We start from the raw sequence: 14,548 nt of genomic DNA on the forward strand, positions 1-14,548 counted from the left end.
GTGTAAAAGCAGGAGAGTGCATCAGCGTGGACATGTCTGAACATGCAAGGCACATTTTGAAGGAGACAACCGTATAATAGAAAGTCTATGATTTAGAAATCAAATATCTAGCTCTTATCTGTCTGCAATGCCTACGCTCATTTTCTCTCTGCCTTTCATCCCATTAAACCGCTCTCATTTCAAAGCTAATAGCAATGCATGAGCGTCGTCTGCCAAAAGGAGGGAGTGTACTCATTAAACGCTCATTCCACAAAGGTTTTAAGCAATACTCATTTGGAGCATTTCCCCTCAAGGCTTGATGTTTTATCACCATCTGCAAGTTGTTGTTGCTATCTCTTATGAAATCTAGCCAAAACAACACATCTGATTCTGTTGGGTCGGGCCTACTCGAACCCCAGGCCACAACAGGGAAAAAAAGCTTCTCGTCAAATAGTAGTTCACCTCCTTCTGTGGTTAACTGCAGCTTGTGCTTGTGTAAAGATGGCTTTGGTGTTGGGATGTCGGCCATGTTGTTTTGTTAACGGTCACAGGAGTGTGTGAATCATGCTCATCACTTCCATTTTGAATGTCTCCCATCAATGTGAGGAATTTTCATCTTTGCGCCTTATAGCTAAAGTTTAAACATGGATTTTTTTTTTCCATTCTACAAAGTAGGTTCTCCAAATGTTTACAAAGTTTTTTTTTTTTACATTGTAAACAAGCTTAAACCTCTTAACATTTAAGTTTTGAAACCTGGATTTTCCATTGTTGCGTCAGCTATATATTAAAGCTCTTTGAAGTGTACTATCCCTCAGCTTTGTTTTCATTTATGGAAATTAAATACTCTGTCTACCTAAGGTTGTTTGTCCAATATAATTCAGTATGCAAATAAATGCATGAAAAAGACCAATCACAGTTATGTAAATATTAAAAGACTTCAACAATAAACATCAACAATGTAAGTCTAAGGTTGGTTTCTCTTTTTTTTGAGAACTTCTATTGAGAAGGGGTAGCTGCAAAATTGGCTATAAAAATAATAGGATTTTATTTTTCCTATTAGAAGCTGAATGATGATTGTCCACGGCTAATATCCACCTGATGTGGTGGTTCTACGCAGAAGCGACTGTGTTTATGACACTCGTGCGGAAGTTGCCGCATGCGTCTTATTAGGCAGACAACAGGGAAGCCCATTACTCTGTTTCTTTTGGCAACAGCATGTTGATGTGGTGGCCAGAGCGATTTATAGTGACGGCAGGCCTGAAATAATCCTCCAGAGAATTTATGACTTCTGACTCGGAGTGTGTGTGTGTGTGTGTGATATGTGTGGGTGGTGGGTCTGCTGGTCAGTCCCTAGCAGGGTCACAGTGCATGGCCTGTCTCAGAGGAGTGGCTGTTAACCTCTGACCTCTGTGGTTAAGCCTGCTGGCTAGCAGCATGAGGTTATGGGGGCTGAAGTCTGTCTGGGGCCGGGGAAGAACGAGAGATGGGAAAAGAAGGAGGGGGGATATCAGGACTAATCTGGGTTTTGTCCACCGGGCAATTTCCATCCCTTCATCCTTCAGCAAAACAGAATGTTCTTGGGACTCCAGAACAGCAACAGGAAGTGACTTATTGGAGACAGCAATAACAAATCTCTTTTTCAGATTTATAGTCAGGTGGTTTACTCCTAAGGATCACACGGAAATGGATCTTATTGCTGTCAAAAAGTTTGGCCTTGCGTCAAAGCAACATGAAATCACAGAAGCCTCCCTTTTGCATGTGTCGGCCAAGATTAGCCTGTGCATGCTTCGTATTGACTTGGACTCTCAAAAGATGGACATATCGATTATAAACCTATTGAGTAAAACGTGAAATATGGTGACTTTGTTTTAGCAGGCTGATGTGTCTACTTTTGGCTCTACCAGTGACCTTTAGTGCAGCAAGTGGCCCAGAAATCATACACTTTTAAATTTTAAAGGCTGTATTTTTTTTTTATGCGTAGTTTACTGAAAACACGTTTTCCCCTGCGTTGATTGTTTTGATTAGTTAATGGTCTGTAATGAAATGGTCAAAGGTTCGGAATTGTTTTCCCTGTTCATTAATTTGCACAACCTTTAAATTTGGTCCCATTTTTCCGTGTTTTTACTAGAATATTTGCTTTGCTCTTTCAGGTTAGGTGCTCTCTCTCCAAATGCTCATATACAAAGAGCTGTCTGTTGGGCTGAGATATGATGTACAGGTCTTGTATGTACTTGATGCCAAGTGTGTGAAAGTGAGTGAGTGATTTGGACGGGCTCCCAGTGGAGTTGAGGGGTACGGCTGGTCTGGGATCCGCGGCAGGGTGAAGGTGCTGCTCTTTCTCTGTATTTATTTTTTACTTAAATGCAGGATTGATTAAGGCTTTTGGCACCCCAGTGAATACCTCTGATGTTTATTAAAATAAAAGCAGACCATGTCCATGCACATAAACACAAGCTGCCTCTCCTTACTACTCCGCCTGTGTAAAACAAGCCCTGGCAGTGGTCAGTGACAATTCCTCTTGGATATTTGGTGAGATGGTGATTATTTGTAAGCTCTCAACAGCTCCTCGCTTTTCACCCACGCCGATGTGTTCAGCAGATGCTCCGATACGAGTTGTCACAGATATCGTAGTGCACATGACAAAATACACTGCGCCCGTTACAGACACGTAGCAGTGTGCATGAGTAAACCCAAGTTTTGTCAACCATTATAACTACATACAGCCGTTATATCTAGCCATTCTTTACAAATTGGCTAAGTTCTCTCCCATTTGGTTTTTTTGTTTTTTTTTTTGAAAAAATTGAAATCATTATACTGTTTAGACCATTGCTTTCATGCAATAGATCTATCTATTGAATGGCGCTAATCTGTTTTTCAATAAGTCACTTAGTGGATGAGCACTGTCACCTAATTAATATTCATGAGACATCCTAATGAAGGGTCGCAATCTTTTCTGATTGTTTTTGTGCCCCGATTTATCCCTCACAGGAACACAGCGGCCTTCAAAACCATCTGAATTTCAATGAATAAATATGAAACGCACAGAGCTAAATGCGCATTCGCATTGAGAAATGGCCTGAGAGCGGGGCTCTCTCATCAGTGTGCAGTGCGCTCTTCTGAGTGGCCGGTCTCGCTGAACAGCAGCATGGGTAGCCAAACCGCCGGTCGGAGTCCAGTCCACTGAAAGGACCCTTGTGTTCTCTTGAATTCCAACAACCGCATTAAAAAAAGAAAGAAAAACAAAACATTATTGCAGCTGCGACTTCAGTCCGCCCTGCTCACACTCCCCATGTTAATGTGACTCCTTGTTTAATCCAGCCGTTCGCTGTCCATCTGTGCCGTTCACTCGACGACCGCAGAGCAGACTTGTTTTCTGACGGGGCGAATCCCGAAGAAAGCCCAGGTTCCCTTACAACTGCTGAAACATGCGTCCACAGGGTCTTGAATATTCAGTTTTTGCTTTTTATCTTGGATGCCTGTGGCTTGTCAGCTCACTTTATACTGTAAGCACATTGTGTTCGGTTCTGTTCTTTGGGTGATTTGTATTGGAAAGGAGTTTGATGTTAGCTTTTCAGTTTTCGGGTTGCCAAACGTCTAGACATAATTCTTTTGTTGAGGAACGAGTAAATAAAATGACTCTTTAAGATTTAAAATGCTTTTTTGGCGTTGTAAAGCGTTATATAACATTATAAAGTGGGGTCCAAAAGTCTGAGACCACTACCCCAATTTTTACATTTTACGTTTTTTAAATTTTATTAAAAATTTAATAAATTTAAATACATGTAAAATTACAATTTTAATTCAATTAAAAATATATTACATTTAGGACAATTAAAAAAATATTATTAGTAATTAACATTTTAAAAACAATAGATTTTAAAAACATTATATTGTTAGACTTTTTTTGGGGGTTTTTTGGTTTGTTTTTTTTACTCCATTTACACTTCTTAATTCTCTCTGCCTTTTTCAGGAAATCATCTGAAGGTGTGTCCTCAAGGTTTCTCTTGCTGCACTCTGGAGATGGAGGAGAAACTGAGTCAGCAGAGCCGCACGGACCTGAAAGCCCCCGTTCATCAGCTCAGCTCCAACCTGCAAAGCACCTTTACCCAGAGGCACCGTCACTTTGACCGTCAGTACAGCTCTCTCACACGTTCACGCATGCAAATCTTCCAAATCCGAACGCTTTGCTTGTCATTTGCATCAAAATGTGATATTGTCGGTTAATCAGTTGTTGATCCTCTCCTGCTGCCCTTCCATACACTGTTACAGTTAGTTTGACAGACACCCCCGGCTGCCAGACACACAGTCTATACATCCATTTCTCCACCTGTCCCTCAACATCCCGCAGTCATCTGCCACACACACACACTCTCAGGCTTGCAGGCAGACCACACACACACACACACACACACACACACATGCAGAGGCCTGGCTTCCTCTCTGCAGTACATGTGGCAGTGAATATCAGGCTGGGAGAGCGGGATCAGGTTTCCCCAGTGCAGGGCAGAGGGGTGCATGGGAACATGCATCGACACTGCTGACTCATTCAGAGGGGGAAAACCCCACAGACGCTCTGCTGGCTATCTCACACACACACACACACACACACACACACACACTGGCCTGGTTTATAATGCTTGTTTGCTTCTCTTCATGCCATAAAGAGTGTGTCAAATGAGGAAAAGTAAGACAAACTAAAGGGCTTGTCACACGCATCCAGCTCGAGTTCATCAAGGGTGCATTTTAAAGAAAAACATCTCTCTGGGTAGCTAGATTCGAGCCAGGGTTGTAACGGCTTATAGCCTCTGAAATGAAATGGTGAGATGGTGTTTGGATTGATCGGTCAATGACTGGATAGACAAGGAAGGAAAAATGAAGTGCTGATGGCACATCTCCCTCCACTCACACATGATTCGTCACCCATCCGCTCTGAGCCACAGCTATTTCTAAATGAGACCCATGTTAACTCACATGTGGCCATCAAGCTTTACCAAAGCTCTGTTCCTCTGGCAGAGCAGCCCAGCGGTTTTAGATGGACTCAACACAGTCTGTTTTCTGGCAAGTTTTGCGAGAGCTGGGGTGTGTTATGATGTTCTGGCTTATTTGAAGCAAACTCCTAAATGGGTAACAGCATTTGATGATAATGTGAGTATTTGTGTGGACTAGTGTTGTCATAATACTACATTTTCAATAGTCAAAAGTAATACCAGTAAAATGATTACAATTCTCTATTAATAATAAAAAAAAAGATGCTGTTTATTATTAAATATTATGCTATTTATTTAACATTTATTTGACTTATTTAATAAATGATTAAAAGGCAGTGTTTTCTTTTCCTTGTTATTTGTTAAATTAATAATAATAATAATGATAATTGCTAAAACTGAATTGAATTATTAATAATATTGCTATTAAACTATTTTTAGCAAGTAAAAGATTTGCATTACTTATATTTTGCATTTATGCATTTATGAAAATTGCACTGTTCGATAGTGTGACAGCAAAAATGTAGAAAAAAATGTAACATGTAACATAAATAACATGAGAAATCTTTATTCGTAGAGTTACTAATCGCATGAGAGAGGTTAACCTTTAATATTAGATAACTGAATGCACTCTCACATTTGACTGTGAGTGCCTGCAGTACCATATTCATCTCTCTATATAGTGTAACGCATTTTTCTTGTTCTTGTCAGTGTTTGATGGTAAAAGACAAGACTATCAGGCATATTAGATTGGTTAATTTGTTACATTTACGTTTTGGGTGGAATCTTGGTACTGAATAACACGTTTTTACATCCCTGTTGCGGAGGAAGGGAACCGGCTCAGAGGTGATGGCTTGCAGGGAACATTGATGGAAGTGAGAGGTGACCTGGTCGGCTCTAGATTGCCTGTTTGTGTGAATGTAAAAAGAAAGTGAGACTTCAGGGAGTGAATGGTAACAGGGATGGTGTGTATTGCAGCCAGATGTGAGCAGGAATGTGACGTGTCGGAATGCGGCGGTGGCCAGATCCCGCCCGCCTCCTCCTCTGCTCTTTTTCTCTGCTGCCTTTTGTCCCTGTTCTCCCCCTTTTCTCTCTGCCATAAGTCTGTTATGCCTTTCATTTCTCCTCCATCTCCAGGTTCTCAGGTCTTTTGAACTCTTACCGTGGGAATACGCTCTGAATCGCCAGTCTGCGTAAAATGTGCACTAGACCCTGGCATGTGACTTAATGAGCTAAACGGCCTTAAAATACCAGTAGCTTTTATGCTTACAAACAAAGACACCCTCAATGTGTTCTTTCATTTGAACGTAAGTATTTTCTTCGCTCTGGAAACGTCTAAGGTGTAAATGAGATGCTTGAGAAGTCTTTGAGAGCGTTTTTCGCTGTAGAAGAAACACATTTTTTTCCTCACTTACGCGCAAACACAGACGTTTCCTCTGTGCAGCTCAGTCTTACAGGATGCAGAGGTGAATGTATTTATAGTAAGTAATGAAGACTAAATGGTTACATGCAACTTGTTCTGCAGGAAATGCGGTTAAACATGTTCGCTATCAGCACAGGGACTAGATGTCATTAAGATGAAATTAATTTAAGCACTCTTAAGTGAGTTTGGGTGCGTGCTCACTGGAAGCAGCCTCTGCTTTCAAAGCCTCGAGGTTGGAGTCACGGGCAATTAAGTCCCCTACCAGAAATAGTTTTCCTCTAGAGCTTGGTGTGTTTGTTCCTCCCCATGCGTCCGGTCTGGGTCTAGGTGACCCCGTCTGGAGGAGTTGCGATTGCGCTGTAAGAATTAGGATTAACCCCCTACCCAAATTCTCTTCCTCGACGCCTCTGCAGGGGGGTTTGAAATCCCACAGGGAAAGAAAGAAGCTGAGCAACTAATTGGCACAAATGGGGAACAATTACTGCATGGGATAAAGAAGAGTTATCAAAGGGGGATGAGTAGAGGAATAAGATGGTGTGGAGGGCGGGACAGCGAATAAGGAATTTTCCCTCCTCTGGATATCTGAGAAACACGCTTAGAGATTTGGGACCTGTTTTGAGGCATTTGTTGAGTCCAAACAGCCCTTTTCATTCCTCCTCAGATATATTGTAATACGGTTCTGTAGTTCACCCTCCCGGATAACCTTTCACACACATTTCCAAACCGATGCGGGAAGGCCATTTTAATGGAAAAATCAGAAGGGAGGTCCGCAGTCCGCTTGTTGGCAGGCTCCCGTGTATCATAAAGTGTCTTTTAATGACGAAGTAGGATGCCTGAGTAACGCCCCTCCAACTGTAACGCTTACAACACCGGGTCCCAAAATCTCAGCAGTTATGTTGGGAAGGATGTGGAGAGGAAAGGGTGTGGGGGGGGTGGTGGATGACGGACTTTGCTTTATGCTCGACTTGGTGTCAATGATAAAGAAAAGGGAAAATCTTTTAAAGTCATTGAAAACAAACATGTTATGCTTTTTTTTCCTTAAAAAATGGTTTAAAAGTTTAAAAATGTTGTAACATGACACGAAAGGTAATAACATTTTCAACACACCTTGTAAACATGTCAGTGTATGTCTTAATTTTTTAAACAATTTTTTTTATTATGTTTTAACAAATCTTTTTCCTGTGACATCTTACAAACTAAACGAGCCTTGCTTTCTCATCGGAACGTTTATTAAATGATATTTTGAGAATTGCGAACCTTGACACACAATCATAAAGATCTGTCTGAATAGTCTCTAATATTTTTAGTTATTTTTTTATAGTAATATTTTCAAATTGTGCATCACTGCTTTAACTGCAACTTTTCTCTCAATAAATTCTTAATTTGCTGCTTATTATTAGATGGTAATTAGATCGGGTAGGATTAGGGATATAGAATAAAGCATTAATATGTGCTTAATTAGCACTAATAAATGGTTGATATTTTTGTAATATGCATGCTGATATGCAACTAATAGGTGTTACCATATTTGAAACAATTGTAATAAATTTTGTTAATTACAAAAAAGCTTGACACACGTTGTCCAGTTCTCAACATTAACAAACCGTTAACTACGACTTTTGCCGCAAACTCTTGATTTGTTGATTATTAACAGTTAGAACGCTAGTTTAGGCATCGGATACGATGTAAAGTAGTGCCATGCAGTAAATGTGCTTAAGCACATATAAACTGACAATATGTTCATAACAGGCATGCTAATAAGCAAGTAGTTAATAGAAAGAATTGGTCCCTATACTAAAGTGCCATCGACCCATAAGCAGTTTCACAAACCCTTTTTTTTGCATCTAGCTGGAGTATAAATGTTTCTAGTCATGCCTTGATGCATATGCAGAAAAATCTTCCAAGAACTACAGAAATCTTTCACTTGACTGTGATTTAGTCTGCACATCCTTGAAGCGCTTTTCTGACAAGTGGCTCATGTAAATTCATGTTTTCTTTGGTAATGGCACACTGACTTGCAAACCTGGAAAATCTTCTCCTCCTCATCCTCACCTCGTTCTTTCCTCCCCCTGACTTTAAACTTGTGACAGCTCTGGCATTCCTGGGGATCTGGAGGAAGGCGGGTGCTGTGGCCCTTAAGGTTTAATCTCTGTCAATGGAGCGTGGAGCTGGGTGCCTTCTATCTCTCTCCCTGTGTGGGGCCAGGGGCCGAGGGCCACTCGTGGGAGGGGAGCTAAATGCGAGGGCTGCGGTGTTTCCGGTATCCGTGGTTACACAGCAGGATGGGGGCATTTAGAAAAGCCCTCAAATACACTCGCATTCCCCTGTCCGTCTCTCTCACACACACCTCTTGTCATTCAGCCGGCTGTGTGTTTGCTTGAGGTGGAATTGACAGCGGCACAGCGTGCTTTATTTGTTTATAAACCCGAGGTGTCTTGTTTGTGTCGACGAAGCCTATGGGTAGTGAAAGACGGTTTACGAGAACACAGATGCACAGCCACTTAACACTTCAAAGTCTTGCTCATTATGCGCAGGGCATCTGTGCTGCGGGCTTTTAGCGAGAGGAGAAAGGTGATACAAAGGCGGAAAACAAATGGCTCGCTTTGCGCAGCGAGAGCGGGAAGAGAGGTGAAGTTTCTTTGGAATTCTCATTTTGTTCAGATTAAGAAAGTAGGGTTTGCCGGCCCGGAGAGAGAGAGAGAGAGAGAGAGAGGGTTTCATGGGAGAGAGGGGCTGGATTATTTGGGGAGGCTGGGAGGGAAGGGGGCCTGACATTCCTCAGGATGAAGTAGGGCATTGTTCCCAGTCTCCAATGAAGAGAGCCTTCTGAAGCCACTGATGAACTGAAAGCAGGAGAGAGTCAGCGAGTGCGAGGGTTTTGGGGAGGGGGGGTACAGGTCCGTTTTCGGGGAAGGGGGTCAGCATTATTCAGTAATCCTATTGAAAAGCCTTCTGAAGGACGGAGCGGGAGCGGTGCGGAGAGAAAGAAAAGCGAATGGAATGTGACAACAGGAAAATGCCATTGATGGCGGTCAGCCTCAGCCGGCTTGATGGGCGAGACGTTAGCTGCCCTTCATCCTTTCTGCGCTCCTCAGCTCTTTCTCCTTTAGACACAAAAGTTATTTTCCTGGAACGTAGCGAGCGAAAACCTCGCGTTGGGTCAAATGGAATATGCATTAATCTGTTTAGATAATAACCGTGTGCTTTTCTGGCCTCCCTTGCGGTCCTGGTAGGTTTTCCAGTCAGTGAGAGCAAGTTCGGCGAGGGCTCTGCGGTGCACTAAATCGCTGTCTCTCGAGCGTCATTGTAATGACAAAGTCACGGACCTGCTGCCAGCTGACGTTCCAAAGTTAATAACAATTCGTTTTATACGTGTTGAATTTGACAGTCTGTGTGCTTTTTCTGAAGTGAAGTCTTTCTGCGTGCACGCTCCGTTCCATGTTACACATGTGCTCTAATTCATATCTGTTATGTTTGTGTTCATGGCCAGCAAGTGCACATTCTTTTAAGATAAGATGTAAAGATCTCGTTTCTTATCTTGTGGCTTATTTTTCATGTGAGAATACTTTAGAAATAAGAGCTTGCCAAAAATACCCATTTGCAAAATGTAAACCTAATGAATGTTAAAACAGTAGTTCTCTCAAAAAAATGAAAATGACCATCATTTAGTTACTCCCCACCATGTTGTTCCAAATGGAGTTTTTAATGAATCAGAGATCTTTTCTGACAGCGGTCACATCTGTCACATTTTAAAAATGGATGAAAAATCATTGTAAATGTAGTCTGGATTACTTTGCCTGTAACCAGGTCTTCTGAAGACAATGACTTTAATAAACCGATCCAACTTCAATCCAAAATTGATCGTTATTGGTCTTTTATAACAACATGATGTCAAACCAGTGCTATAATTTATTTGAGAATCACAGTGAGTGAAAGATCACTCGCTTTCATATGGCTTTAGAATAAGAATATATTACATGGACTAATTGGATTTATTTGTTATACTCAATGCCTCTCATCAGAACATTCACTCCAGCAAGTGCCACATGAGGAATGCACTTCACCTTTTGACATTTACATCTAACCAACTCTTGCTATCTCTTTTTTACAGAATTCTTCAGAGAGCTATTAAACAATGCAGAGAAATCTCTCAATGATATGTTCGTGCGGACCTACGGCTTGATGTATGTGAAGAACGCCGAGCTCTTCGAGCAGTTCTTCCGTGAGCTCCGCCGCTACTACAGCCACGGGAGCAGCGCCGTCAACCTGGACGACATGCTAACCGATTTCTGGACGGAGCTTTTGGAGCGCATGTTCCGGCTGGTCAACGTGCAGTATGAGTTCAGCGACTCGTACATGGAGTGCGTCAGCAGGCACATGGAGCAGCTCAAACCCTTCGGCGACGTTCCACGCAAGCTCCGCCTGCAGTTGACCCGGTCGTTCATCGCGGTTCGCACGTTCACCCGCGGCCTGGCACTAATGCCTGAGGTGGTGGGCAAAGTCTCCATGGTGAGAAACTGTATTTGTATGTTTTTGTTTTTTTAAAGTTTCCTTTTTAAAGTTAATTTAAAAAAATGATTTTTGAATGTGATGCAATACCAAGACAAAATAATATGAAGAAATGTTACTTGTCCTCAAGGGCTGCATGAAAAAAAGGGTAATTTTTTTTTTGTATTTAGTTAATACATTTTCAGTTTTCATTTAAATTTGACTTAAATTTTTAGTAAGTGTACATGCCTTCTCATTTATACAATGCTACAATATATATATATATATATATATATATATATATATATATATATATATATATATATATATATGTGTGTGTGTTTGTGTATATGAATGCTTAGTTTATATGGATGGATGGATGGTATTAGTTATCTTTTAGTATAAGTTTAATTAGGTTTGGATCAGTCCCGATTAAAACATCAGCAAACAGATAATGTTTTTATGTAAGCAAAATCATGTCTGACATACTCCAGCAAATCAAAATAAAAATGCAACAGAATCAAATCAATTCGAGAGTTTGTAAATCAGAAACAAATTGAAACAGGAAAATCTTCATTAATACCCAGACCCAACAGTTGACTCTGGCTAGCAAAGAGGCTTATGTTTATTACGCAAGTCAGAGATCAAAAGTACAGGTTTTGTATAGGGTTTATCAGTATGTGAAGGTGGACACCTGGATGGACCAATCAGGGCTTATCTTGCAGCATTAAAAGATCAGAGGCCAAGGCCTCTCTGTGTGTGTAGTGAGTTAGTAGAAGCAATTGAACCTGCAATGACAAATTGAGCAAACACAACTTCAGCAGTGACCTTATAAAAGGTGGTGGGGTCGCTGATGCTCTCTCTTCAGAGTTTTATCAGCAGCATCAGGCATATGAATTAGGTTACAAACTCATTAACCTTTTCCTCCTGTGTCTGCTTTGCTGACTCTGCTCAATTTTCTTGTTCGTCCTCTTATTCAGGTAAGCGCCTCACCGAATTGTGTGCGCGCAGCCATGAAGATGTTATACTGCCCGTACTGTACCGGCCAGGTGGCGCTGAAGCCCTGCAAGAACTACTGTCTCAACGTCATGCGAGGCTGTCTGGCCAATCAGGCCGATCTGGACACCGAGTGGAACAACTTCCTTGGTAAGAGAGTGTTAAATGGCTCAAGTAATTGATTTATTACTCAACCATTACTAAATATAATGGAGCCAGTTTTCCGCAACTAAGCAGAGGTGTATCATAAACGCAGATTAAAAATGAACAGGTCACATTGAAATGGTTTCCACTTGCGCCGAGGCCAAAACAATTTATGCGAAGCCTCAGCTTGAAGGCTGAATTGGAATTGACTTGGATTAGGAGTGAACACAAGGGAGCGGCTCTGTTTTTATCCACGCATGTGTTTCATGAAGTGTTTTGGCCCTCTTGTGACTCTGAAGGCCGTGTGGTCTCAGGTCCCATCACACATTCTCGTGCGCTCTCGCAAAGTGTTCCTGGCTCGTGGGACTCTGGGACTGGCTTTGCTCACCCTGCCTGTCAGTTTAGTGGGGCGGGGGTTGGTCGTAATTGGGGCGCCTTGTTCAAGATGCTGACTGTTTAACAAGCTGTTCTCACAACAGCCCACAGTTCCTTAAGAGCTTAGCCTTGACTGATGACTGTATGCTGCCCTCTAGTGGTAGAAATGACAGCGGTTTTTGGGCATGGTTGATCGAAAGCATTGATAAAGCATTAATAAAGGGAACACTCTTAAAGCAATTAATTTATTTTGGATTTAATGAATTTTAGATTCCATGTTGGGTCTTGCTGAGAGACTGGAGGGACCCTTTAACTTTGAGTCAGTCATGGATCCCATAGACGTGAAAATTTCAGACGCCATCATGAACATGCAGGAAAACAGCATACAGGTCTCACAGAAGGTGTGTTTTTAATTTCTTTTCAAAATATCACATCTAAAACCTGTTTTATTTCATTTTGGTGCATATGTATTGACAGTTATTGGTCTGTTTCAGGTGTTTCAGGGATGTGGACAGCCCAAACCCAACATGGCTTTCCGTACCCGGCGCTCTCCTAAAGACTCGGGCTTCCCCGGGCGTTTCCGACCGTACAGTCCTGACGCCAGACCCACCACCGCTGCTGGCACCAGTCTTGACCGACTGGTAAGGATAATGGACTCTTTACTATCACTCTTATAACTACTGTTTTCTTTAAAAACATGTCAAATGATTTCGCCCGATCAGAATGTCTTTTTTGTAACGCAGACTGTTTGTTTTCTAGTTGATGGATGTTAAGAAGAAATTAAAGCACGCCAAGAAGTTCTGGTCCACCCTCCCTGACACTGTGTGTGTTGGAGAAAGAATTGCAGCCGGTGATGAATGCTGGAATGGAACGGCAAAAAGCAGGTGGGTCAATGAGACTATTTTTTAGTTATCTAAATTTGCAGTTTGTACTTGCTCTTCATATGTAATATATTTTCATGTCATTTCATGTTTTGAATTAGCAAATTAAAATGAAGTCAGAAATTTCAGAGCGCTACATCTGTTCTCATTAAAATTCCTTAATTTTAAGAATGGAATTTTCATAGTAGTTTGACAATCTTTTATTATTATTTCTTAGACGAGCAATAATAACCGGTGTAACTACATTTTAAAAAACTTTTGTTCAAAAAAAGTATTCAAATATCATGGGCGAAAATTAAGCATTAAAAGGAAATTATGTCATTATTATAACAACATATAGCACAGTTGCAATTCAGACATCCCAGCCCCGGCTCACAGACCTTTCCCAATCTTGCCCCTCCTCTATCCTAATAAAATAAGGCAGAAATGCTAAAAATAAGCCTTCAAAATAAATATCAATATTTGATCTTTTAATGACAATGCAAGGTCATGTGATTTACTTCACCTTAACCTTACTTAAAAAAAAAAAAAAAAAAAAAAAACTTGCAAGGGAAAGTGTAAGAGAAAACAAGATGTTACTTGTTAAACCACATGGCTATATTGAAATATTTCTTGAAAATGGTATATATGGTTACATTTTTTTTTAGGGTAACTAGTTGCTTATTAGCATGCATGTTATTAGAATACTAGCCATTTATTAGTGGTAATTTAGCACATAATAATGCTTAATTCTACATCCCTAATCCCATTCAATACCTAAACGTAACAACTATGTTACTAATTATTAATAAGCAGCAAATTAGGAATTTAGTTAATAGAGAAGTGTGTCCTGTTCTGTAAGTGTTGCTGTATGTATGTATGCTTGTATGTGTGTTTGAAAACCAACATAGATACAAAGAGTACATTTCTAAGAGCTTTTAAAAGACACTCTTATTGCTCACTAACCCAGATTCAGCAAAATTCATCCATTTCTTTCCTCCATCAGCCATCCCCTCACCTTTTCCTTCCTTTCTTCACATGCAGGTACGAATCTGTCGTCATAGGCAACGGCTTAGCCAATCAGGTGTCTAATCCTGATGTGGAAGTTGACATCACTAAACCAGACATGGCGATTCGGCGGCAGATATCAGTGCTGAAGGAAATGACCAATTGGCTTAAGGCTGCTTACACTGGCACTGACATCTCATTTGTCAATGGTAAGAGGCATCGCTGGTGGTTTAGTTAAAGTGAAATTCAGTATGAAATTTATTATAATTTTTTATTTATTTATTTATTTT

The 14,548-nt window shown here is 40.9% G+C and overlaps 1 protein-coding gene across 1 annotated transcript in view; it reads left to right on the top strand.

The window, feature by feature from the left end:
* Positions 1-14,548, top strand: part of gpc4 (glypican 4) — a 33,952-nt gene that overhangs the window by 16,697 nt on the left and 2,707 nt on the right. Inside the window, exons 2-8 of the mRNA XM_043256828.1 lie at positions 3,950-4,108; positions 10,499-10,896; positions 11,856-12,021; positions 12,661-12,791; positions 12,885-13,031; positions 13,150-13,274; positions 14,295-14,467. Coding sequence (XP_043112763.1) covers positions 3,950-4,108; positions 10,499-10,896; positions 11,856-12,021; positions 12,661-12,791; positions 12,885-13,031; positions 13,150-13,274; positions 14,295-14,467 — 1,299 coding nt within the window. The remainder of the gene's footprint in view (positions 1-3,949; positions 4,109-10,498; positions 10,897-11,855; positions 12,022-12,660; positions 12,792-12,884; positions 13,032-13,149; positions 13,275-14,294; positions 14,468-14,548) is intronic.

This window comes from Puntigrus tetrazona, chromosome 14 (assembly GCF_018831695.1).
Source record: "Puntigrus tetrazona isolate hp1 chromosome 14, ASM1883169v1, whole genome shotgun sequence".
Taxonomy (NCBI): Eukaryota; Metazoa; Chordata; class Actinopteri; order Cypriniformes; family Cyprinidae; genus Puntigrus; species Puntigrus tetrazona.